The following is an 18,576-nucleotide window of genomic DNA, read 5'->3' as shown; positions in this document are numbered from 1 at the left end:
GGCTGTCGAAGGTCGGAGCCGGAGTTCGCCCCGCCTCCTATCAGCGGGGCAGTGCTCCCCACAAGGCCCCCCGAGGGGAGTGCTTTCTGTCTGTATCTCATCCGGTGTCCTTCTGTCCAGCTGCCCCGTTTTCCTGCTCCTCCTTCACAGTTTTGACACCCTGGGGTTGGGCCCGGATGCCTGGGTTCACTCTTTCAATCTCTCCCCCACTTCCATCCGTTTTTAATGCAGTCTCCCTGTTTTCCTTCCTCCTGTTCCTCCGTTCTCCGTTCATTCTCTTTTCATTTCTTCGTTGCTTTTCTCCTTCACTCGTCCTTTCCTCGCTGGGTTGTTCTTTCTTTCACGGTTTTGTTCACTGTCTCATTCCTTGTTTCATTCTCCTTTGCCCCTTGATTTGTTCATTTCTTTGTTCTTTCTATTCGTCCGTCGCTTGTCTCCTTCCTTCCTTCCTTCCTTTTTTCTTTCATTCATCTCTTCCCTCTTTCCACTGGTTCATCGGGTCTCTCTTTCGTTGCTTCGGTCATTTCTTCCCGTTCCATTCGTCCGTCTGTTCTCTCATTCCTTCCTTCGTTTCCTCGTTCCTTTGTCCTCTCTTTCCATTCGTCCCTCTGTTCTCTTCTTCATTCCTTCGTTCGCGTTTTCACTCACTTTTCTCTGTGCCCCTCCCAGTCATCCGTCGGTTTTCCTTCATTTCTCCCATCTTTCCATTTGGCCGGTTTTCTCCTTCGTTTCTTCGTTCGTTTCTTCGTTCGTTTCTTCATTCTTTCCGTTCGGCCCCTTGGTCCCTCCCGTTTGTGTCTTCGCTCGCTCGCGTCTTCGCTCGTCCGTCCTGCCCCTGCGTTTTCTCCTGCCCTCATGTTTTAATTCGTCCAGGTGGGGGACCCCGGGCTCTACCAGCTGGTGTGGGGGGGTCCCTGGCTCTGTCTCCCACCCCACCCCGATGGGGGGCTGGGAGGGCACCGGGCCAAGCGCTGCCCCTCACCCCTGGAGGTAGGTGGCGGGGCTGGGGTGAGGGGTTGGGCTCCGGGGGGGAGCCCGGAGAAGGTGAGGGGCATGGGTGGGACTAGGGGAGGGGCTGGAAGTGGCCAAGGGGCGGGGCTAGATGACAGGTCAGGGAGGGGGCAAGGGGTGGAGCTAAGGCTGTGGGCGGGGCTGTACATCCCATTGGGGGCGGAGCGAGGGTTGTGGGTGGGTCTAGGGGAGGGGCAGGGCTGGGGCAAGGCAGAGGGGCTGGAAGGGAGAATGGGGGTGGGGCCAGGGGCCTGTGAGTGGTGGGCGGGGGGCCTTGGGGGAGCCGGCTGGCTCAGGGGGCACCGGCTCCCATCTGACCCTGGGGCAGGAGAGAGACCTGGGAGGGGCCTCAGCCGGGTTCCTGGCCCTCAGGCCTGTGTTTGCACCTCCCCCTAGAGGAAAGGAGCCGGGGGAGCGACCCGCTGGGGAGGAGTCACCCCCACCCCCCACCCGCCATTGGTCGAGGGACGCTGGTTACTCCTGCAGCCCCACCCCCCTCACTGAAGCCCCGCCTCCATCCAGTGGGGGAGCCCCCCAGATGAGTTGTACTGGTGGGGGGAGGAAGTTGGGGGGCTGTCAGATCTACGGCCCTTAAATCAATTATCTGGGGCAGAAGAGGTCTGTCTGCTCTCCTGCCCCAAGGGAATATGGGGGCTGCCCCCAGGGAGAAATCGGGCAGGGGGGTTGGAGGGAGACCCCCCCCCCATCACAGGGTACCGGGGTGGGGGAATTGCCTAGAGGAACAGGACAGTGGTCACATGAGCCCCAGATGCCTAGACAGGAAGCTAAGCCAGGCCAAAGCCTCTGTCCCCCAATAGAACCCAGGAGTCCTGGTTCCCATCCCCCCCTGCCCTAACCCACTAGCCTCCACTCTCCTCCCAGGGCCAGGGAGAGAACCCAGGAGTTCTGGCTCCCCCCCACCCCGTCTAACCACCAGCCCCCACTCCCTTCCCAGAGCCAGAGAGAGAGAACCCAGGAGTCCTGGCTCCCAGCCCCCCCTGCTCTAACCACCAGACCCCACTCCCCTCCCAGAGCTGGGGAGAGAACCCAGGAGTCCTGGCTCCCAGCCCCCCCTGCTCTAACCACCAGACCCCTCTCCCCTCCCAGAGCCGGGAGAGAACCCAGGAGTCCTGGCTCCCCCCCACCCCGTCTAACCACCAGCCCCCACTCCCCTCCCAGAGCTGGCAGAGAACCCAGGAGTCCTGGCTCCCAGCCCCCCCCCCCCCCCGTTCTTCCCCCCCACCCCCGCTCTGCGATTTGAACCCTCCATCTCTCCCGCTCCCTCTGCCAGGGAGTGACATTCCCCCCGTCGTGACGTCACCCTACCCCCCCCCCGCTCTTCCCTCCTGCGTCTGCCCCCCCCCCGGCTGTTCCGGATCTAGCCCCCGCCCCCCCCCCGCCTTGCTCCAGACAGCTCCAAGATGGAAGTCCTCAATCAGGTACGCACCTGGCTCTCAGCACCATAGACAGCAATCGGGGGACGGGGGGGGCCTTTCCCCATGGGACAGGGGGGCCCCTCTTCCCCCCCTTTTGGAGATGCAGCCCACTCCCTCCGTGCCCCCCCCCCCCGGTCCCTGCCTAGCAGCCTGCTCTTTTTTTCCTTTTTTTTTTTTTGCAGCAGCTGCTGCATTCAAATGCAACGCCCTGCAAATATGGGGGGGGCGGGCTATGGGGCGGGCTGGGGTGCAAATGGGGGGGTGAATCTGAGATTGATACTGGGGGGGCACAGATGGGCTCGAATATATGAGATTCTAATGGGGGGGTTAGGAGATTTCCCAGCTGCGGGGGGGGGGATCTGAAATTCATGCATGGGGGGGGGGCACAGATTGTCTCCAGGCAGATTGCAATGGAGGGGAGGGATTGCAGGATGTTGCGGGGGGGGGAGTCAGGCGCTAGGATATTTTCGTGCTGCAAACGGGGAGGGGGGATCTGAGACTGATGCACGGGGGGGTTTCAAATGGGATGGAAGGGGGAGGCGCCCGGCTATTTTGGAGTGGGGGGGGGCGTATGCGGGGAGGGGGGGTGACCCACAAATGCCCCCCCTCCATTTGCAGCGGGGGCGGGGGCGAAGATGGCTGAGCTGCTGCAGAGGATTCATTGCCATGACGGTCAGGTGCGGGAGGGGAGGGGATGTGGGGCTCACGCGTGGGGGGGGGGCTCGTTATCAATGGGGGGGACTCGAGAATCTCCTCCCACCAGCTGCTGCGGCAGAGCCTGGCTGGGTGGTGAGTTCCCCCGGCCCCTGCCGGCTGGAGGAATATGGGGGGGCAGATAATTTGGGTGGGGGCTGATTGCCAGGGGACGGGTCTGGCTCAGGGATAAGATGGGGGGGTCACCATGGGAAGTGTAATGCCAGAAATGGGGGTTCAGGGTAATTGGGGGGCAGTTTATGAACTGGTGGGGGGAGAATTTTCTCCCACTAGGGTTGGGGCGCTGGGAGGGGGGCGATGCATCAGGCGGGGGGGCAGTTGAGGGGGTGCAGATATCAAGGGGGTTGTTTATTAATCGGGGGTTGAACATAGACCCCACCGACAGCAGGAGGAGAAGGGGGGGTTCCTGGTGACGGGGGGGCAGTGAGTTTGGGGGCGGGGAAAGGTTGGAGGGGCTGTCGGGGTGTTTGGGGGAGATATTTCCTGCCGGGCTCTTCCTAGTAGGAAGTTGTGATCTTCAATAACCGTCTTGTGCTGGGGTCGCTACCCGGCTCAGGGTGGGGAGTGGGGGCTGGTGGTTAGAGCAGGGGGGGCTGGGAGCCAGGACTCCTGGGTTCTCTCCCCAGCTCTGGGAGGGGAGTGGGGGCTGGTGGTTAGAGCAGGGGGGGCTGGGAGCCAGGACTCCTGGGTTCTCTCCCCAGCTCTGGGAAAGGAGTGGAGTCTGTTGGTTAGAGCAGTGGGGGCTGAGAGCCAGGACTCCTGGGTTCTCTCCCCAGCTCTGGGAGGGGAGTGGGGGCTGATGGTTAGAGCAGGGGGGGCTGGGAGCCAGGACTCCTGGGTTCTCTCCCCGGCTCTGGGAAGAGAGTGGAGTCTGGTGGTTAGAGCAGGGGGGGCTGAGAGCCAGGACTCCTGGGTTCTCTCCCCAGCTCTGGGAGCAGGGTCAGGGATAGATGGGATGTCAGATATTTTAATATCACCCCCTGCCCCTGCCCCATCCCCCTCTCTCTCCACCTTGATTGACAGGTGGTGGCTGGGGGACAATTCCGGATGCTCAAGGAGCCGCTGGGGTTTCTGAAGCTGCTGGAATGGGTGAGTCCCCAGAACTGGCTCCCGGGGTCCCGTCTGTCCTGCCTGGGAGCTGCCTAGGGCGTGGAGGGGACAGGCCCCTGCAGAGCCAGTGGGCGTGGGAGGGGCTGGAGGAAGGAGGTGCAGGAAGAACGAGTTATCCGATCCCGTTTCCCCCATCAGATTTGGGGAGACCAGAGATGGAGAAACTCAGAGACAGAAGGAGAGAGTCCAGACCCCCCACCCTGCCTGTTCTGGAGCAGTTCCAGACCCCCCTCCCCTCCCCTGCCTGTTCTGGAGCAGTTCCAGACCCCCACCCTGCCTGTTCTGGAGCAGTTCCAGACCCCCCTCCCCTCCCCTGCCTGTTCTGGAGCAGTTCCAGACCCCTATCCTCCCCTGCCTGTTCTGGAGCAGTTCCAGACCCCTATCCTACCCTGCCAGTTCTGGAGCAGTTCCAGACCCCCACCCTGCCTGTTCTGGAGCAGTTCCAGACCCCCACCCTGCCTGTTCTGGAGCAGTTCCAGACCCCCACCCTGCCTGTTCTGGAGCAGTTCCAGACCCCTATCTTACCCTACTGGTTCTGGAGCAGTTCCAGACCCCCTACCCTACCCTGCTAGTTCTGGATCAGCTCATGATCCCCCCCTTAGTTCTGGAGCAGCTCCCGACCGACCCCGCACTGGTTCTGGAGTGGCTCCCGACCCCACCCCTCACCCTCTGTGGTTCTGGACCAGCTCCCGACTCCCCCACCCCCTCCAGTTCTGAAGCAGCTCCCAGCCCCTCCCCTGCTGGTTCTGGAGTGGCTCCTGGCCCTCCCCACCCCCTCTGGTTCTGGATCAGCTGCTGACTCCCCCACATCCTCCAATTCTGGAGTAGCTCCCCGCCCTCCCCACCCTGCCAGTTCAGGAGTGGCTCCTGGACTTCCCCACCCCCCCCTCCTGTTCTGGAGCGGCTCCCGAGTCCCTCACCCCCTGCAGTTCTGGAGCGGCTCTGGCCCTCCCCACCCTGCTGATTCTGGAGTGATTCGAGACCCATTCGCTTGACATTTCTGCCATATTATGGACCCATTTACCCAACTGGCTGGGGAACGATTCCAGGGCCCGTGGATCCTGCTGGTTCTGGAGTCATTCGCCCCAGGATCAGACCCACAGGCCCAGCCAGCCTGGTATCCGCCCCCCAGAATGGCCGCGTGGGCCCATCCACAGTATCCCCCCCCCCTTCCACTTCCAGCGCCCGGGGGGGGCGGAGGAGTGCGGCCGATGCACAGATGGACAATTGGGTCAGACAGGGTCTTATCTCGTCCCAGCGCTCGGGGGGGGATTAGAGGGGGTGGGACCCAGCTAACCCTCTATAATTACCCACAATTCCTCTCCGCTCCACCCTCCTCCCCCTCCCCGAGGTGGGGTTATTAATCCTGGCACCAGCCAGCGCTCCCAGCCCGCTCCCCCGGGAGCTCCCCCCACAGCCGGCGCTCCTGCCCCACGCCCCGCAGCGCCCCCTGTGGGCTCACCCGCCCCATCTCGCTCCCCAGCTCTTTGCTATCTTTGCCTTCGCCACCTGCGGGACCTACAGCGGGGAATTCCGCCTCAGCGTTGAGTGTGTGAATAAAAGCGAGAGCGACCTGAACATCGAAGTGGAGTTTGGCTACCCATTCAGGTGAGCTGGGCGTTATATTGCATAGGGACCGGCCGTCACGCTGCGTAGGGACCGGGAGACTTTTGATGGGTAAGGACTGGGATGGGCCAGCAGCTGAGATTCACACTGACTTTGGCTCATAGAGGCCTGGGCTGTGTATGCAGCATATCAACTGGCACTTCCTGTACAGGCTGGGGCTTTCTTCACAGTATAGAGACCAGCATCGCCTGGGTCAAGTGTTCCAACTCACCGGACACCTTATTGCCAGGCTGTATTCTATATACAGACTGCCCTTGACTTTGACTTTGCAGTCAGGATTAACGCTAGGAACTATTCCTGGGAAGCCTGGGCTGTATATTCAGTATATCGACCGACACCGCCTACACAGCCCAGGGCTGTATTCTGTATACAGAGGACCTTTGAAATGGGCATTAGGATTTACACTGGGCACTATTCTGGGGATGTATTTACAGTATATGGACCAGCATCTCCTTGGCAGACTGGGCTATATATATGGTATATGGATTGGTGCCTCCTATACAGAGCGAGGCCGTATTCCATGTGCAGACTCCTGCCCTCGACTTTCAGATAGAAATCAGGATGTGCTCTGGGCTAGTCTCTGGGGAGCCCAGGCTGTATTTCTAGAATATACGATGTGGTTCCTTCTGTACAGACCAGGGCTGTATTTTTTGCACGGCCTGCTCTCAATCTTGAGTTACAATCAGGATTCATAAGGGTCGCTGTTCCTGGGAGGTCTGGGCTGTACATACAGTGTATGAACTGGCATCTCTTATACAGATCTGGTATGTATAGCCCATATATGGACCGGCACCACCTATACAGGCCAGGCAGTATTCTGTATACAGTGTGCCCTTGTCAGGGTTAACATTGTGTGCTGTTCCTAGGACGTCTGGGCTATGTATGTGCAGTATATGGACCAGCATTTCCTACACAGCTCTGGTCCATAGTTACTATACACGGACTGATACCTCCTACAGAGCCCTGGTCCATAGTTACTATACCAGGACTGGTACCTTCTACACAGATGGGGCTGTATTCTGTGAACATACAGCCTTTGTCTTTGTGTTAGTGGTCAGGGTGACATTTGGCCCTATTGCTGGAGGTCTGGGCTATATATAAGAAATACATGGCCCGGTACCTCCTACACAGACCTGGTCCATATATGGACCGGCATCTCCTACATAGACTGGGCAGTATTCTGTATACAGACAGTCTTTGTCTTTTGTTAGTTGCCATGATTGACATTGGGTGGTATTCCTGGGAGGTCTGGGCTGTATATCCAGCATATTGACCGGCATCTGCTATAGAAAACTGGTCGATATTTGCTGTATATAAACTAACACCTCCTACCCAGACCGGGGCTGTATTCTGTCTACAGACTGCCTTTGTCTTTGCATAAGCAGTCAGGGTTGACACTGGGCTCTATTCCTGGGAGGTCTGGGCTATACATACAGGATACGGACCGGGACCTTCTCTATGACTGAGTCCCCTGCCTCATCTCCCCCCCCTCCCCCCGCCAACCCTCTCCCTCAAGACTCCACCAGGTCTATTTCGACGTCCCAGCCTGCAAGGGGACCGAGGTGCAGAGGATTTTCCTCATTGGGGATTACTCCTCCTCGGCCGAATTCTTCGTCACCATTGCCGTCTTCGCCTTCCTGTACTCGCTGGCTGCCACTGTCGTCTACCTCTTCATGGAGAACAAGTACCGGGAGAACAACAAGGGCCCCATGATCGTGAGTGTGGGGTGCACACGGGGCGGGGGGCTGGGCAGGGCCAGGTGCTGGGGGGCTCTGTGCTGCAGGGGGCAGGGCTGGGAGCTGGGCAGGGGGCGCTCTCCCTGGGCAGGCAGGGCCGGGCTCTGGGGGGCACAGTGGGGCAGGGGATGGGGCTGGGAGCTGGGCAGGGGGCGCTCTCCCCGGGCAGGCAGGGCCGGGCTCTGGGGAGCACCGTGGGGCAGGGGATGGGGCTGGGAGCTGGGCAGGGGGCGCTCTCCCCGGGCAGGCAGGGCCGGGCTCTGGGGGGCACCGTGGGGCAGGGGATGGGGCTGGGAGCTGGCCAGGGGGCGCTCTCCCCGGGCAGGCAGGGCCGGGCTCTGGGGGGCACCGTGGGGCAGGGGAGGGGGCTGGGAGCTGGGCAGGGGGCGCTCTCCCCAGGCAGGCAGGGCTGGGCTCTGGGGGGCACCGTGGGGCAGGGGATGGGGCTGGGAGCTGGGCAGGGGGCGCTCTCCCCGGGCAGGCAGGGCCGGGCTCTGGGGGGCGCTATGGGGCAGGGGGCGGGGCTGGGGACAGGGCAGGGGGCTGTGCTGGGCGTGGGGCAGGGGGCGGGGCTGAGGCAGGGCAGGAGGGGCGGGTCCAGGCCTGGGGCGGGGCAGGAGGGGCTGGGCTGGGGGAGGGGCCAGGGTGGAGCCTGGGCAGGGCAGGGGCGGGGCAGAAGGGGCGGGGCTGGGGGGGCAGGCAGGGGGCTGTGCTGGTGCGGGGCCAGGAGCAGGGCAGGAGGGGCGGGGCTGGGGCAGGAGGGGCAGGGCAACGGGGGGCCGGGCAGGAGGGGCGGGGACGCAGGCGGCCGGGCAGGGGGCTGGCGCAGGAGGGGCGGGGCCAGGGCAGGAGGGGCTGTGCCACGGGGAGCCGGGCCGGAGGGGCGGGGCCGTGGGGGGCCGGGCAGGGGGCTGGGCAGGAGGGGCGGGGCTGAGGCAGGAGGGGCGGGGCCCCGGGGGGCCGGGCAGGAGGGGCGGGGCCGAGGCAGGAGGGGCGGGGCCATGGGGGGCAGGGCAGGGGGCCGGGCAGGAGGGGCGGGGCCGGGGCAGGAGGGGCTGTGCCATGGGGGGCTGGGCAGGGGGCTGGGCAGGAGGGGCGGGGCTGAGGCAGGAGGGGCGGGACCATGGGGGGCCGGGCAGGAGGGGCGGGGCCGAGGCAGGAGGGGCAGGGCCATGGGGGGCCAGGCAGGGGGCCGGGCAGGAGGGGCGGGACCATGGGGGGCCGGGCAGGAGGGGCGGGGCCGGGGCAGGAGGGGCTGTGCCACGGGGGGCTCGGCCGGGGGCCGGGCAGGAGGGGCGGGGCCGGGGCAGGAGGGGCTGTGCCACGGGGGGTTGGGCAGGGGGCTGGGCAGGAGGGGCGGGACCAGGGCAGGAGGGGCTGTGCCACGGGGGGCTGGGCAGGGGGCTGGGCAGGAGGGGCAGGGCCGGGGGGGTCTGGGCAGGGGGCTGGGCAGGAGGGGTGGGGCCGGGGCAGGAGGGGCGGGGCCGTGGGGGTCCGGGCAGGGGTCTGGGCAGGAGGGGCGGGGCCAGGGCAGGAGGGGCGGGGCCTTGGGGGGCCGGGCCGGGGGCCGGGCAGGAAGGGTGGGGCCGAGGCAGGAGGGGCGGGGCCATGGGGGGCTGGGCAGGGGGCTGGGCAGGAGGGGCGGGGCCGGGGCAGGAGGGGCGGGGCCGCGGGGGGCCGGGGCAGGAGGGGCGGGGCCATGGGGGGCCGGGCAGGGGGCCAGGCAGGAGGGGCGGGGCCGGGGCAGGAGGGGCGGGGCCATGGGGGGCCGTGCAGGGGGCCGGGCAGGAAGGGTGGGGCCGAGGCAGGAGGGGCGGGGCCATGGGGGGCCGGGCAGGGGGGCCGGGCAGGAGGGGCGGGGCCGGGGCAGGAGGGGCTGGGCAGGGGGCCGGGCAGGAGGGGCGGGGCCGGGGCAGGAGGGGCTGTGCCACGGGGGGCCGGGCAGGGGGCCGGGCAGGAGGGGCGGGGATGCAGGGGGCCCGGCAGGAGGGGCTGTGCCACGGGGGGCTGGCCAGGGGGCTGGGCAGGAGGGGCGGGGCCGGGGCAGGAGGGGCGGGGCCATGGGGGGCCAGGCAGGGGGCCGGGCAGGAGGGGCGGGGCCGGGGCAGGAGGGGCGGGGCCACGGGGGGCTGGGCAGGGGGCCGGGCAGGGGGCCGGGCAGGGGGCTAACCCCGCGCTCTCCCCAGGATTTCGTCGTCACCGCCATCTTCGCCTTCATGTGGCTGGTGAGCTCGTGCGCCTGGGCCAAGGGTCTCTCCGACGTGAAGCTGGCCACGGACCCCGACAGCGTGATCGAGGGGCTGGATGTCTGCAAGAAAGAGGGGAACACGTGCAAAGAGCTGAAGGACCCCGTCATCTCGGGGCTCAACACCTCTGTGGTGAGACCCTTCCCCAGCCAGCCAGACCCCCTGAGGGGAGCCAGGCCCCAGCCCCATTCCCTGCCCCCCAGCCAGCCAGTCCCTGCCCTGGGTCGGGTGGGAGCCGGCGCCCCCCAGAGGGGACCCCCTGCCCGCTGTGCATTAACCCTCCCTTCCCTCTCTCTGCCTCCCCCGCCACCCAGGTCTTTGGCTTCCTGAACCTGGTGCTGTGGACGGGGAATCTCTGGTTCGTGTTTAAGGAGACGGGTTGGAGCGCCCCCTTTGCCAAGTACCCGCCTGCCGCCCCGGAGAAGCAGCCGGCTCCGGACGCCTACGCCGACTCCTACAACCAGGGCTCCGGCTACGTGCAGCAGGATTCGTACGGCCAGCAGGGCGGCTACCAGCCGGAGTATAACCAGCAGGGCTACGGGCAGCCCGACCCCTACGGCCAGCAGGGGGGGTACGGCCAGGCCGCCCCCACTTCCTTCTCCAACCAGATGTAGGCGGGTGAGTTAAAGTGGGGTGCAGGGTGGGGGGGTTGTGTTGTGCGGACGCAGGCCGGACTGACAGACTTGGGGGGGCGTCTGTCCTGGGAAGTAGCGACGCTGGATGTGGGGAGCGTGGGGGACGCGGGGCCCCAAGAACTAGGGCGATCCTGGGGTGTATAAAGAGGCGACTCGCGAGTGGGAGCGGAGAGGTGAGTTGGCCTCCGGACCAGGCCCTGGTGCGGCCGCTGCTGGGATCCCGGGTCCAGTTCCGGTGCTCGCGGTTCAAGGAGGACGTGGGTCAATCGGGGAAGAACCGCGAGAATGAGTCGCTGCCTGAGAGCGAGGGACGCCGGGAGCTCCCGCTGTTCAGCTGAGCAAAGGGCAGGTGAAGGGGTGAATTGATCCTGTCTCGACGTGTCTCCCGGGGGAAGAAATATCTAATAACGGACGCTCCCGTCTAGCCCTCAAAGGTCTAACACAGTCCAGTGGCTGGAAGACGAAGCTGGAAAATTCAGCCTGGAAATCAGGTGTCCATTTTGAACGGTGGGTGTAATTCACCATTGGAACAACGTGACCGAGGGTCATGGTGGATTGTCCATCACAGGCGATTTCTCAGTCAAGCTGGGACGTTCTAACTCGGGTGACCAGATGTCCCGATTTTATAGGGACAGTCCCGATTTCGGGGTCTTTTTTTATAGAGGCTCCTGTTACCCCCCCACCCCCTGTCCCGATTTTTCACACTTGCTGTCTGGTCGCCCTAGTTCTAAAAGATCAGTTTGGGATTATTTGGCGGCCGTTCTGCAGCTTGGGTGATACAGGAGTTCAGGGCTGATATTCACACTGGACGATTCTGGCCTCGAAATCCATGAATCTATAAGCAAACTGGGAAGGGTTCGGCTTTTATCTCACCGGAGCCGAATGAACCGAACAACAAACACAATCTGTCCCTCAAGAATCAAAATGTGTACGGGGCAAAGCAAGAGAAACGCTGCTTGAGAAGGAGAGTTTGATTTACTGCTACTTCGTATATTCTGACCTGCACTGGCGACAAAGACTGGTTCCTCCCGTATACACTTGCACCTTTCTGAATTTCAACATCTGGTGTCACAAAATAGTTTTTTTCCCCTTCTCATCGTCTGACCTGTCCCCAGAATTTCCTGCAACGGTGAGAATTGAAATCGGGAAAAATCAAATGCTTAAAACCCGGAATTTGACACAGCCATGAAAAGGTAGCTGGGAAAAAGTGCTTCAAACCCATAATTTCAACTGTTTTAAAAAAGTGCGTAAAGCCCGTCGTTTTGCACAGCTATGACCATTTAAATGGATGGACACTGAAAAAAATGCTTAAACCCACAATTTTAACGGTGAAAATTTAAATTAGGAAAAATAAAAAATGTGCTTAAGACCCGTAATTGTGCACCACTGTGAAAATGTACATCAGTGAAAAGAGTAAAACCCCTCAGGCCAATGGTGAAAATTGAAATTGATAAAAATAAAAAAAAAAGTGCTTAAAACCGGTAATTGTGGACAGCTGTGAAAATTTAAATCTGTGAAAATCGAACAGTTGCCTGACACCCATATGTGGGCACGGCTGCTAAAATTGCAATCAATAAAATTAAAAAATACCAATGCTTAAAACCCATAATTTTGCACAGTGGTGAAAATTTAAATAGGTAAAAATAACCATTAATATTGTCCGTCAAAATTATATTTTAAAAAAATCGGTTTCTGCCAAATCCCATATTACCTAATTCCGTGTATCACCTTTCTCGAGGTCTTTCCATTTCCATTGCTTCGCTAAAAAAAGGTCCTGAGCGTCGAATTTAACTTTATGGAGCTTTATTAGCTACGCAGAACAACAGCAACGAATCGTGCACGACAGAGGAAGGCAAACGTGGTGTCGCGCTGTGATTCGGCATGACATAAGCCAGACAGTTGGTCGATACACCCCTCCACCTTTCCAGAATCAAATAACACACAGGGACAAGGAACACGTCTCCTCCATCGCCAGCCTGGGAAGGTGACTTTGTTTAGCTTTTTGTGACTAACAGACCCGCAGAATAGTCCCTCGCTTGTGCCAGTTGCTTATCAAATCTGGTGTTGCTAACACAATTGAGGAAAAAGAATCCAGATCTCAACAGAAGACAGCAAGGTCTTGTTCCCATCAGATCTGTCGTCAACCTTTTAACCTACTTCCCCATGACAGATTCAGCTACTCTGTCCTCCTGTGTCTCACCTGTGGCCTTTCTCCTCCTTCCCTGTCACTATACTGACTTCTCCTAAAATCTCAGGCAAAAAAATCATGAGGCGAGGAGTTCCAACAGATCACATCATAAACTGGTGCTTCTTTGGGTCTGTTACCGATTCTCAGAAGGGACCGTTGGGATTATCTAGTCTTGTATCACACAGGACGTCCTCCGAATCATTCCGTCTTTTAGATCTTGATTTTAAAATTGCCCAGGATGGAGAATCCACCGCGAGCCTTGGGAAATTGTTCCAGTGGTGAATTATCCTCACCTGGAGCTGGCGAGGCCGGAAGAAACCGTTAAGCCTGGCGGGATGGTTCCCAGTCAAGAGGAACTTGTTCTGTTTGGGAGAAACTTTCCCGCAATCTCGAGCGGCACCTGCTGCAGAACAAGGACCTGCCCAGGGACCCGGGACAGTTTTTAAAGCGCGTGAACTGACACCTACACGTCCTGATTAATTAGTTCCAGGTCACCAGCATCCAGGAGCCAAGCCAGTGTTATATTTGCAGAGGAGGCGAATGTCCCGGGCGTGATTTATATTTCCTAGTGCTCTGGTGTTTTGCCTCCGTGAGCTTTTCCCGCTCCACAGACCAGCTCTGTCGTCGTGTTAAGTTGCTTCCCAAGGCATCATCTCGCTGCCGAAAAAGAGGAGGGTGGGACCTGTTCTGGACCAAAGTCCAACCTCTGTGTTGCGACCGACCTTTCACCCCGAGCCAGGTGGTGACCCCGCGGTCGAAAGGCCTTGGATTGAACACGGCTCACTGACGCTCATCTGCGGGGCCAGCGTTCCCCAGCGCCGAGACCATCGGGACAATGACACCCCCCCCCCCCGGCCCGTGTTTGACAACAACCCTCCCGCTAACACACCCAGAACGAGCTTCGGCGTTTTCGCGGCCGCATCCTGTGGCAGGCTCTGCTTCAATCCGTGAGCTGCTCCAAGCTCCAGCGCCTCTTGAGCCGTCTAACCACATTTCTATCACTTGCGCATTATTGGAACGACCCTCGGCGAAAAGCACCTTGAGCTCCGTGAGCCGCGCGGACAAAAACTACTTCAATATATTGGGGGTCAGAGCCGTGTCTCTCTCTGATACCAGGGAGCACCCTGAAAGTGGGAGGGGCTATAGGTGCCCAAACCATGGCCCCGCCTCCCACCATGCCCCAGACCCCGCCCCTGCTTCCTGATGGCCCGCCCCCCACCCCACCCCTTCACCTGAGGCCACGCCCTCACCCTTTCCCCAAGACCCCGCCCCCCCCATTCACTCCTCTCCATGCGTAGCCGCGTTGGCCCCAGGATACTAGCCAGCCAAGGTGGGGCGGGGAGCGGCTTTGATCGGCCCGGCTTCTGCGGGCGGACGAGCCACAACGCTCGTCGTAGGCCCTACGAGGACCCGCCCGCCGTGAGCTCGGCTACCGGTCGCAGCGGGAGGCGGGGACACGGTCTGGTCGTTTTCAGGCAGGGGCCCGGCTGGGTGCCCCAAGCCGGTTCCTCGTCTTGGAGGCGCTGGTCTGGCGTGAAGCTTAGCGACAGGCAGCTGAAGCGAGCGGCCATGCAACCAGGGGCCGAGGCGGCCGCGCCGCCGGAGCCAGCGCCTCGTGTGCGACCCGCCTCGCCGGAGGCGCCGGGTCAGGCCTTCTCCCTCACCCTCCGCGGCTAACGGTGACACCCCGTTTCCTATACATCCTGCCAGTCTTCGGGCCCTCCCGCTGAACTGCTCTGGGCCCTGGCGGGTCGGTGACGCTGCTGATTACTCCGTTCCGGCCGAGCGGCCTTGCAATGGTGTCACTCCCTTTTCTTCACCGCCTCGCCCGGCCTAGCTGTGGCGAGCGCATACGCTGGTTTGACAAGTCGTCTTTCTTCGCTTCAGCCTTAAGAAAGCAGTCTGAACGCAGCAGCCTCTCCCCGGTGGTTAAGCCCCCACGGTTTCACTAATTTCCCCTCACACTCCCCGCTCGCCGCGTTCGCTTCACGTCCCTCTTTTCCCTGCTGGATGGGGTGACGTTAAGCGTCGCGTAACATCCGCCAGCTAGTCTGTTAATGGCTCAGCGCCAGGTGGAGGCAAAGCAGCGGCTCGTAGCCTGTGGCAAGCCATCAATTCCCCCGCTCCGGCCCTCGGGCTGTGCCGTGAGCTGGTATTTAGGCGACCCGCTGCGCTGGGGTGGGACCGTGACCACTGTGTAGCTTGACCCTGCGTTGGCCTGATGCTCAGGGCCAGGCACCAGAAACCCCACAGATCCTCGGGCCTGAACCAAGTCCTGCCCCCTTCACCAGGCAGCAGGCTGTGCCCCCCCCCCCATGAGAGCCGCCCACTGAGCAGAGTGAGGCCACCTGGAGAGCGGAAGGGCAGAAAAATGGTGGGAGAGGCTGAGCTGCAGCCATCTCTGGGGTGGGGCGCAGGTGCTGTTTACACAGGGCGCCCAGCACTAAGATGCGGCCGCTTCTGGGGCGAGCTCTTTAGTCAGAGATCTCGCACCCTCTGCTGGGTTGTTATAACTGGGGGTGCCTGCTGCAGCGTGCGGGAGGGGGTTGGCAGAGTCAGGCTGGACCCAGATGGACCCCCCCCCCCCCCCGAAGAAGGGGAATGGTGTGCCGGGTGGGGGATTGCCTTATAATTGTTTTAGCGTCCTGTATTTCATAGCAGGAACTGGGTATGACCCACTGCACCCCACTCCCCAGAGTCAGGAAGAGAACCCAGGAATCCTGGCTCCCAGACCCCCCTGCTCTAACCACCAGCCCCACTCCCCTCCCAGAGGTGAGAGAGAACCCAGGAGTCCTGGCTCCCAGCCCCCCCTGCTCTAACCACCAGACCCCACTCCCCTCCCAGAGCCGAGATAGAGCTCCAGTGAGGGGGGGGGGGATCCGTGATGTGGGTGCCTGGCCATCAGGGGGCGCTCGCTGAGTGTGTGCTTATTAATGACCCCTCCCCTGTTTTTCTCTTTCTCTCTCCCCCCCCCGCCCAGGTCTCTCCCCCAGCAGGGGGCGTCGTGAGGAGAAGACGCCTGTCCCGTCCCACCCCTCCCGTGTCCCCTCATGTGGGGGGCTGGTGGGGGGACCCCAGGATGAATGTAGATGTTTGTGCTGTTTATATATATTATATATATATATATATATGAGAAAATACAACTCTAGATAGCTGTGTGCCCCCCCACTTCCCTTCCCCCCACTGCTCCCAGCACCCCAACCCCAGACAGCTGTGCGCCCCCACCTCCCTCCCCCCAACTCCTGCACTGCCCCCAGCACCCCACCTCCGGCCCTTTCCCCCCCCACTCTAGCCAGTTGTGTGCCCCCCGCCCTCCCCCCAGTGCCCCCATCCCCTGGGCACAGCTAACTCTGTGCCCTTCTCACCCGCCACCCCCCAATTCCTGGCTATAGATAGCTGTGCCCTGCACCCCACTTTAGGGAGGGGTCAGCTCTCGTTTGATGGCTGTGGGGGAGATTTCAGGATTCAGGGGGGATCAGCAGCTTGGGGGAGATTTGGGGGTCCAGCATGTTTGGGGGACTGGAACTGAGTGGGGTACACAGGGCAGGGGCTGGAGGAAGGGAATGTGGGGGATGCTGGGGGGTAATTTAGGGCCTCCATCCCCACCCCATTACCCATGTGGGGGATGCTGGGGGGGTGTCACGCCGAGGGGGGACTCTAGGAAGTGGGGGAGGGGCACCACCCCAAACAGCCCCCATCACCCCCAATCCACACCCCTTCCGCAGTGACCGGTCGTGGTGGGGCAGACTGGGGCCTTCCCATGGTAGCCCGATTTCCACTGGAGGGGGTGTGGGTGAGGTGCTGTAGAACCCAGGTGTCCGGGGACAGTCTATCTATATAGCCCTCGATCCATCCATCTCTTCCCTGCACACCCGCCCGTCAATCCCCCCCATATCTATCTATCTATCCCCATCCACCCCGTATCTATCTATCCATCCCCCTACACCCCCTCTATCCCCATCCACCCCGTATCTATCTATCCATCCCCCCATATCTATCTATCCATCCCCCTACACCCCCACTATCTATCTATCCATCCCCATCCACCCCGTATCTATCTATCCATCCCCCCATATCTATCTATCCATCCCGGTACTCACCCTCTATCTATCTATCCATCCCCGTACACCCCCTCTATCCCCATCCCCCCCGTATCTGTCTATCCATCCCCCCATATCTATCTATCCATCCCCCTACACCCCCACTATCTATCTATCCATCCCCATCCACCCCGTATCTATCTATCCATCCCCCCATATCTATCTATCCATCCCCCTACACCCCCACTATCTATCTATCCATCCCCGTACACCCCCTCTATCCCCATCCCCCCCGTATCTGTCTATCCATCCCCCCATATCTATCTATCCATCCCCCTACACCCCCACTATCTATCTATCCATCCCCCCATATCTATCTATCCATCCCCCTACACCCCCTCTATCCCCATCCCCCCATATCTATCTATCCATCCCCATCCCCCCATATCTATCTATCCATCCCCCTACACCCCCTCTATCCCCATCCACCCCGTATCTATCTATCCATCCCCCCATATCTATCTATCCATCCCCCCACTATCTATCTATCTATCCCCGTACACCCCCTCTATCCCCATCCACCCCGTATTTATCTATCCATCCTCCCCATATCTATCTATCCCCATCCATCCTGTATCTATCCATCCCCGTACACCCCGTCTATCTATCCATCTCCCCACATCTATCTATTCCCGTCCACCCTATATCTATCTATCCATCCCTGTACACCCCCTCTATCTATTTATCCCCATCCCCCCCATATATCTATCCATCCCCATACACCCCCCTTTATCTATCCCCATCCACCCCCCACCTATCTACCCCATCCATCCCCACAGATCGTCTATTTCTCCCCACCCCCGCACTGTCTCCATCCCTTCCCCCCTTAGCCCCCCCATCCAGCCCCCCTCGCCCTTGCCCCCCCCCCCGGAAGCCCTGCCTATATATCTCTATACGCCATGTCTGCGCTCCACGTCGTGCCGTGCTCGTGAGTTTTGGTTCGTTCGTTCAGGCCCCCTCGCTCGGTGTCGTGAGATTTATTTTTCCTTCCATCTCCGCCAAAAGAAAACTGACGGCGACAAAGTCAAGACAAGGACACGCTAATGAACCAGCAAAGCCCCCGCCCCATCCCGCCAGCGCCCCCCCCCAAAATATAGAGAACAAAAGGAACAAAAACCAAATAAAAAGAGAAAGAGGGAAAAACCTTTCAATGCTTCTCCAGTCTGATTTCCAGGGCTGGGGTGCGGCGGCGGCTTCTGAGGTGGGGGCTGTTTATACCCAGCGTGGAGATGCAGCTGCCTCTGGGGTGGGGCGCGGCGCAGGGGCTGTTAATACAGGGACCCTTTGCCCTCTGCTGGTGGACTTGGGAACTGCAGTCTTTTGGGGTGACAGGCACATGCTGGACACCTGCACCCCGATTTCCCCCAGGGCCCCAAACCCGACGCAAAGTTTCAACTCAGCAAAGCATGCGGCTCAGAGACTGGAGTGTCTTTATTAACAGGAAAAACACGGGTGGGGGAGCTTCCCCCCTGCCATTAAAATCAGTTGCTCACTAAAACAATTTCATTATCCCACTCCAGATCCCTGGACGAGCTAATGAACGGAGAGAGGTGTCCGCAGGGAACACAGGAGTCCGGCCCCCCAGCCCCACATCCCCACTCTAACCCGCCAGACCCCACTGCCTTCCCAGAGCCAGAGAGAGAACCCAGGAATCCTGGCTCCCAGCCCCCCTGCTCTAACCACTGGACCCCACTCCCCTCCCAGAGCCAGGGAGAGAACCCAGGAGTCCTGGCTCCCAGCCCTCCCTGCTCTAACCACTAGACCCCACTCCCCT

General features: G+C 61.0%; 1 protein-coding gene across 1 annotated transcript; it reads left to right on the top strand.

Annotated features, from left to right (window-relative positions):
* The first annotated feature begins 2,416 nt into the window (after positions 1-2,416).
* Positions 2,417-16,707, top strand: LOC123357113 (synaptophysin). The gene is made up of 7 exons (XM_045000431.1): positions 2,417-2,450; positions 4,185-4,250; positions 5,755-5,879; positions 7,414-7,612; positions 9,820-10,011; positions 10,194-10,497; positions 15,683-16,707. Exons 1-6 carry the CDS (start codon positions 2,433-2,435, stop codon positions 10,491-10,493), a joined length of 900 nt encoding a protein of 299 aa, XP_044856366.1. The 5' UTR covers positions 2,417-2,432; the 3' UTR covers positions 10,494-10,497; positions 15,683-16,707.
* The last annotated feature ends 1,869 nt before the right edge of the window (positions 16,708-18,576 follow it).

The sequence above is a fragment of the Mauremys mutica genome, unplaced genomic scaffold (genome assembly GCF_020497125.1).
Source record: "Mauremys mutica isolate MM-2020 ecotype Southern unplaced genomic scaffold, ASM2049712v1 000298F_np12_obj, whole genome shotgun sequence".
Classification (NCBI taxonomy): domain Eukaryota; kingdom Metazoa; phylum Chordata; order Testudines; family Geoemydidae; genus Mauremys; species Mauremys mutica.
Note: the sequence above shows the minus strand (reverse complement) of the source record. Positions and strands in the feature narration are given on the sequence as shown.